Source organism: Mesocricetus auratus, unplaced genomic scaffold (assembly GCF_017639785.1).
Source record: "Mesocricetus auratus isolate SY011 unplaced genomic scaffold, BCM_Maur_2.0 Super-Scaffold_100676, whole genome shotgun sequence".
Lineage (NCBI taxonomy): Eukaryota > Metazoa > Chordata > Mammalia > Rodentia > Cricetidae > Mesocricetus > Mesocricetus auratus.
This window is the reverse complement of record NW_024429266.1, coordinates 132,423,395-132,431,075: the sequence shown is the minus strand read 5'-3', so window position 1 is coordinate 132,431,075 and position 7,681 is coordinate 132,423,395. Positions and strand designations below refer to the sequence as shown.

The following is a 7,681-nucleotide window of genomic DNA, read 5'->3' as shown; positions in this document are numbered from 1 at the left end:
CTGCTGTGTCTCTCTTTTCTTTCTATTTCCGTTTCTTCCTTTTTTGTTTTTTGTTTTTGTTTTGAGACAGAAGTTCTCAGTGTATCCCTAGATGTCCTGGGATTTATTATATAAACCAGGCTAGTCTTGAATTCACAGAGATCCACCTGGTTCTACCTCCTAAGTGCTGGGATTAAAAGTGTGAATAAAATCACCATCACCTAGCTTCTTCCTATTTCTTAGCTGTTTTGTTTGGAGGTAGGGGCTCATCTAGCTCAGGCTGACCTCAGACTCCCTGTGTAGTTGAGGGTGGCTTTGAACACCTTAAACTTCCTGCCTTCACTTTCCAAGTGCTGGAATTACAACCATATATTATCATGCCTGACTGTTATGTTTACTTGGAACATTTCATATTTATTTACTTTGCTTTTCAGTCTAGAATTTATTTCTGTGACTGGAAAATTGGTTCATGCTATTAGTTTTTATTTTCCACTGTAGCTGCTAGCTCTTTACCAAGGCCAGGATACTTCTGGTACTAAAAGACTGTGCAGGTGGTCATGGCAGAAATGGGCAGTAATTTGGTGTCTGAGAATTGGATTACTTTGTCATTGTTCCCCAAACTGAGTGGCTTAAGGAACAGAACTCATAGTTCTGGAGGCTGGAAGTCTGAGATCCAATGTTGGCGGTGCCAAGTTCCCTCTGAGGGAGTGGAGAAAGCATCTGGTTCGAGGTCCTGCTGGCTTCACATAGATGCATCCTGGGTATGTCTAAATAAAGACATTGGCCGTGTTTGAATTAGGAGCCCACCATATTTTCTCTGTGGTCTTTGATGGGTGCAATAATATGCTTCTAAATAAGGTCACGTTGTGAGTGACTGGACATTAGGATTTCAGTGTGTGACTTTCTACTGGTTGCTGCTCAACTCATATAAGGCTAACAGACTGGGGCAGAGTAGTGTTCATGGGGTTGCTTCCACTTCCTGCTTCCTGTTTCTGCCCACATTGTGGGAGGAATTCCACCTGAGCTGCTTCATAAACCCGCCAAAAAGAGAAAAACTTGATCATCTTGTAGCTGAATGCCCAACCTTTTAGAGCCTGTCTACTGATGCGGGGGTCATGTGTCACTGTGCTCATGGCAGTGGCTCTCCCTTGCCGCCTGGTCTTCACAATCCCTGTTCTTCTGCAGAGACACCCTCAAACCCACTGCATCCTTCTAGCTCCAGCTTCTTGCCCGTAGGGTTAACAGAGAGGGTATGGCAGACACTCTCCAGATCTGGCCAGGCTTGGCATTCCTGTCAAGGACACCTGAGACAGAGGTTGGTATCCAGGGTGAAAGTTATAGTGCAGATCTGAGCTGGTATAGTGACGCACAAATTATAATCACAAAGTCAGAGGTGATCCCTGCTCACTGAAAACATCAGGACTGGGGATACAGCTCAGTGATAGAGCTAATGTCTAGTCACTTAATTCCCAACACACACACACACACACACACACACACACACACACACACACACACACACACACACTAAAAAAGAACAGTGCCATAATGAGAAGCCATCAAGAAGAAATGCTTTCAAAAACAAAGGTAACTTTATTGCATAAATTTTACACTGTAAAAGAATATGAAATGCAGCCTTGTCTAAATTCTCTTGCTGACTCTCTTGTAGACAATGTCGCCCAGTGTCATGGTCTGAAATTAAGAAGATAGATTATGAGATATTTTCTTGATGATGAATTGTAAAACAAAGAAACAAAACCAACCTCCCTTAATGTTCCCAAATGTGCTAACACATGAGACAACATTAAAGCTTTCCATTTTCTTTATGGACAGAGGAATGGTTGGCAACTTTTTCTAAATCACCAGGCCATATCTTGTCACGTCTCTTGTTCATGTGGAGAGCTGTCCTGCAGCCATTGAATTGTTTCCTAAATCAATGGCAGCTATAGAAAAACCATCCAGAGCAGTCCAATCCATTGTCTCAAAATCTCCCTTAGATCTATTACTGTCCATTAACAGCCTATGGCTGAACACAAGGATTTGTACATGGATACACTGGTCAACTAGACTGGGACAGTGGGTATTGTGTAATTTGCCTCTTCAGCTTGTGAATGAAGCGCATGAGAACACTGGGCATGGGTTTGTATGGCAGAATGCTTGCTCAGCACACGCAAAGCTTCAGCATAGTTAGAAAAAAAACCACATCAGTTTTAGGATTGTTGGTGAATGGTCCTTCCACCCCTCTCGGTCTCTGATTTTGTGTCTTATGTTATCAAGTGAAAAAGTTGCTCCTTAGCCCCAGCAGTCACTTGGGGTTTTATCACTTATCAGTTGCATGGTCTTGGATATTAGCCTGATTATGAAATCCATTGTCTGCGTTTCCCATAGGAGACCGGAAGACTAGGGGAAATGCGTCTGACCTCAGTCCAGGGCGGCTCCTCTCTGCTCACCTGCTCTGCTATCAGAGTGAGGGGCAAGAGTGGGGACTGAATGTTGCTTCATGATTGCCATCCCTCTCTCTCCATGAGTGGAGGAGGTTTTCACTTCCCCAGATAATGCCACATGGACAGGTTTCTGCCTTCTGTGAAGTCCTAAAGGGCATTCTGGATGCGAAGGAGAGCTGAAAGACCTGGGCATGGCGAAACACTAGCAATTATCCTGCAGACTTGGGACGGGATATTACCAGCAGCTGGACATGGAGGATTACTGCATAGGAGTGCACACCCGGTGTGTCATTCATTAGCGACCGTAAACTTGGTAGCAGTGTGACTTCACACCAGTGCCAAGTGGGCAGAGGCATTCAGTAGGCACCTGAGCTGTGGAAGACGGCAGCCTCTGTGGCTTGTTGGTCAGTGCTGAGGCAGAGGGAAAGGCTGTGGCCATACTCTGACATTGTCAAAGGAACAGCAAGGAAAGAGCCCAGCTTTTGCTCAAACAAACCTCCCTCCTGGAGGTTTTGCACTGATGGGAAGTAAGGATGCAGGAGGCACTGAGGCCTCCTGGATAGGAGATCTGCAGATGGAGTGAAGTCTGGGGACATCTCTGGATTGAATGGACTTCTGTCCCCCATCCCAGCAGAGACAGAAAAGGCCAGCTGTGCTCTGTACATCCTGACCTGTGTCTCAGCACACACACTCACTCCATCCCATTTAGGTGCTGTTGGGATTGGGGAGAGGCAGGGAGTGGGCAAGGAGGAGAGGCTGACCCTGGGAGCAGAAGGGCAGCCTGGAGGTGAGAGACACCAGGGGAATTAGAAAAGGGTGCCCCTTCCTCAAGTCACTGCTCTTCTATCTGTCAGAAAGTCACCCTAATAATTCAGCCCTCGTTTGGTGAGAACAAGATGGCTGCAGATGTACTGAATGCAAATCCTCTTTGTCTACAGCATGAACAGTTTCCCCTAGGGCTTGATTGGTGAGCAGCCATGAACTTAGCTCAAGGGACAGACCCAGTTCCTGGAGATCTGACTCTACCATTTGACCAGCTCATCTGGTCAAAGCCTTACTTTCCCCATTTAAAAAGTGTTGTTCCAAAGACTCAAGACAGTATGTATCAACTACATGGAAGATTATGGAAGTCCAGGTCTCGGGGAGGAAAAGATGGGAGAATGAGAGATATTATACAACCGCCCCTCACCCTTTACACCTCCATTCCCCTCAAACGCTGGGGTGGCAAGACCAGAGTGCCAACTTACATTGGTGATTGTGTCGCCGTTGAGTTCAGTCACGGACGTCATGCCTTTGAAACTGGTCACCATTTTATTGTCACCTTCCATCTTAACCACAGCCTGCAGGGAAGAGAGGTCATGACCCGTGAGGAAAGGCCGGGCAATGAAGCTAATGAGGTTGCTTCCCTGGGTGGTAGCAACTGACAGTGAGTCAAACGCCCTGTTCATCTCCAGTTCCCTAGTACTGAATGGAAATAGGGGTATTTATGAATGAAAGAGAATGTCAAGCCTACCTAAGTGGTTCTCCCTTGGAGGGAAAAGATCTAAAATAAAATGTAAAATCCCATTTTCAATCTTAGGGAGGGAGGCTGTAGCAGAACCCCAACCACCAGCAGCTGAGGGGACAGTTTGCTTTGGTAGATGTTTACCCTTTCCTGTTGTGGTGCCAATTCCAGGCCTTATACATCAAGGATGGCAGTAAATAGAAGCATCGCTGTGGTTGGTCACAGTGCAGCGTTTATAATCCCAGCACTCAGGAGGCAGGAGCCGGAAGGTACTGAGTTTGAGGGCAGTGTGGACCACATGGCAAGATGCTAGCGGCAAAGAATAAGGAGGGATGGATGGAGGGAAACGGGAGGGAAGGAGGAAGAAATCTAGTCAGGAACAAAAGACACAAGGTCAGAACTTTGGCCTCCACAATGGGCCCTTGGAAAACCCATGGCACCCCACCGCTGGCCATGAGCAGATCAGGAGCATCGCCCTCCACGTTTGACTTTGACATGTAAGAAAGGCAGAAATACGAGCAACCTGAAGAGGTAAAGAGACTGCTGCTGTGCCTGAGGCACAGGCTGCCAGGAAAGGCAGGCGCAGAGAGGGCAGACGCACGGTGAACTGACTACCCTGGGCTGTGTGCACAGAGAGCAGACACACAGTCCACTGACTACCCTGGGCTGTGCAGACTTCACAGGGAGCCGCAGATGACAGGACCCGCAGCACCTGGATCTCGCTGCTATCACCTGTCACCACTCACACAGCCCACAGCCAGCTGGCATTGCCGCCTGGAACCACTACCTGAGGAGGCGAAGCTGCCCTGGCTCAGATAAAGGTTTTCACTGACAGGGATTTGCCCCGGTTCTGGGCTCTCCTTGGAGGACTCTGAGAGCCCGGAGCACTGTTCCTGGGAGACCCCGTGACTTAGGATCCTGCTCTGTGCCCGTTTTCCCCACATCCAACCACACAGTAGAGGTCGGGACACGATGATGCCTGATCAGCTCTGAGACAATGAGAAGTCTGTTCTCAGAGCTCTCTCTGTCTCCTGCCTGAAGTGGGTTCAGTGACACGGTCTGTGTTAGGAGAATTTTTTGGGAAGCAGGAGGTGGGACTACATACCTTGACCTTTTCCCCACTCATGGTCTCCAGCTCGCACTCCTCCCCCAAGATGAACTCGTTCTTGACCACTTTGGGCCCATAGGTGAGGGTGAGTTTGACATGCTTCCCGTTATGCTCGATTTCTGATATCCCCTTGATGTCCCTCCCCTTCTGGATGAGGTCATCAGGCAGACCTGCAAGAGCCCATGTAAGGTTAGAGACCGGAGCAGAAGAGGAGGCCACTGCAGTTTCCTGAGGCCCCACACACTTCTACATAGCAGACCTGTGAGCAGTGAGGCCTTTGGCCTCTGACACGGAAAGTCAGTGGCCTGCTACTATTTTCCCAATTAGTATCATTAGTTTTTGAGGCAGGGTCTATTTTAGCCTAGGCTAGCCTTAACTCACTATATAGTTGAGCATCTGATCCTCCTGTTTCCACCTCCCCGTGCTGGGATTACAGTCACGTGTCTCCATACCGGGTTTGTGTGGTCTGGGGATTAAACCCAGGGCTCCCTGTGTGCTAGACCAGTAATCTACCCACTGACCTGCATCCCCAGTCCACAAATTCATTTGTCATAAAGACCCTCATTTGCCTGAGGCCCTTTCCTCTGCGGATTCCTGCTTTTTACTTATTCTCCCTCACAATTTCCCCTTTCTTAGGTGGCCTTCTTCTTAAAGTGGGAACACTTCATCCTTCAGGACGTTTATCTTCCAAATCCAATAGTCCCACATACAAAGTGGGACCACACCAGGCAAACTTGCTCTGGCCTCTGGAGTCAAGGCTCTTGTGGGTAATGTACAAAAGTCCTTTGCCCTTGAATAGGGCTTTGCAGATTTCAGAGCAAATCTATGCTTTCACGTGAATGGAGGTTCACAGGAATCATGGCTTCACAGCAAGAGTAGAGAGCCCGTCGTACGACTAAGGGGGTCCTCAACTTCATGACTCATCTACCAAAGAGGCTTTGAGTCCTGGGATGACCTGAGTGTCCTGGTTTCCCTGCTCCTGCTTTTTCTCATCTCCTGCCTGTGGGCAACCTCCTTTGTCCCACTTTGCCCTCTGCCCACAGGACTGTCTCTTCCTGGAACATTTTTTCTCCCTGGTCTCAGGCTCAGCCTTCACCACCACAAAGTCTTCCCTCCTGCACCCTGGGGGAGATGTGGGGGTACCTAAATAGCATCTCTGGGACCCAGCAGCTTCTTCTAACTCCTATACAGTGACCCTTGCCATATCTACTTCCCCTTTCTTGGCTTCAGTTGTCTCAACAGTGATCAACTCAGATTTATGGTGAGTATTAAACATGGGCATTGCAATCAATGCCTGGTATAAAGTCATACATATTAAGGGATACTTCATTGCATTTACCTGTTAATAATTGGTCACTACTGTAACTTTGTCTCCAAACACTGGTCAGGATTTTAGCTTATCACATTTTGTCTCCCTGGTGTATGTACAAGCACAGAGCTTGAGGTGTGGTTGGTCTTGAACCAATATGTGCCAGAAAAAAAAGAATGAATGGGTGAGTGAATGAATGAATAAGGTCATGAAATGAAGTACCAGTGGACACACACACATCAATCCAGTTCAGTGTCATTTCCCCTGCTCCCAGTGACCTTGTCCAGTGAGGAACGGTGTAAGTAGCAAGAGACCAGGAATGTCACTATAGCACCTCTCAATTTGGGATAGCCTGGACCCCTCCTTCCACCTCAACATCGGACCTTGACTAGCTGCTAGACCCTCTTTGTCGTTACATCAGCTCTGAAGTTCCATCCAGCACTCACCAATTGCCTTCATGAAGGGCTCAAAGTTCTCTTGGCTCTGCAGTTGGTACTTGCCGGAGAAGTTCATGGTGGCGACGAGGCTTCCTTTCCACAGCTGACCACAACAGCTCTGTCTGCCAGGCCACCCACTGGTGGCTATTTTATAAGGGGCTTCTTCCTCCTCAGATATAGGCCATAGGTCAGTGATTGTCGATTTCTTTATGGCCAGGTTCAAACATTAACTCCTGAGAGCAATGGTCAACGATAAAAATCGGAATGGGCAAGGCAGAGGTTTGTTCTAATTCAGCAAACATTAGTGAGTGCCAATCAGAAGCTCTCTGCAATGTTGCCACCACTAATGAAATAAGTGTGTGTGCATGAAATGTGTGCACGGATGGATATGTGAATCGTCTCTAACAACGTACACATGCATATATACATATGTGAATGTGTTTGTACACTTGTATGCATGTACATATTTATATACATGTAGCTACATATGGACATATGCATATATCTATATATAAACACGTTTATATATGTGTGTGTTACATGGGGGAGAAATAACTTTGAACTCAAACCTTTTCCACATAACCTTATGTTTGTTTCTCAACCTTTTGTTACTATACAAACATAATTTTACAAACATGTCATCAGTATTGTATCCTGAGAATTCTTCCTCAATGATTCCGGGTAGTTCCACAGTCCAGGCAGGCCTCCCTTTTGAAGTGCTAACAGGGCATCACCGTCAGCAGGTGTAAGCTCTCTGCAGCAGCGGTGTAGAAATTTAGCTGTGTTTTGTTTGGTAAAGACAAGTCAGGGGAAGGAAGAAGGCATTGCCTGCTGATTTGCTCCATCCCTGCCTCAAGACAGGAGCAGGGAACTGAGGTGATACATGGGAGTCTTGTCTGC

General features: G+C 47.3%; 1 protein-coding gene across 1 annotated transcript; it reads right to left on the bottom strand.

Moving 5' to 3' along the window:
* Window positions 1–1,549: 1,549 nt before the first annotated feature.
* Window positions 1,550–6,946, bottom strand: Fabp1 (fatty acid binding protein 1). The gene is made up of 4 exons (XM_005076081.4): window positions 6,791–6,946; window positions 5,033–5,205; window positions 3,671–3,763; window positions 1,550–1,671 (listed from the first exon to the last, which is right to left on the bottom strand). The coding sequence occupies exons 1-4, from the start codon at window positions 6,855–6,857 to the stop codon at window positions 1,621–1,623; spliced, it is 384 nt and encodes a 127-aa protein (XP_005076138.1). The 5' UTR covers window positions 6,858–6,946; the 3' UTR covers window positions 1,550–1,620.
* Window positions 6,947–7,681: the final 735 nt, after the last annotated feature.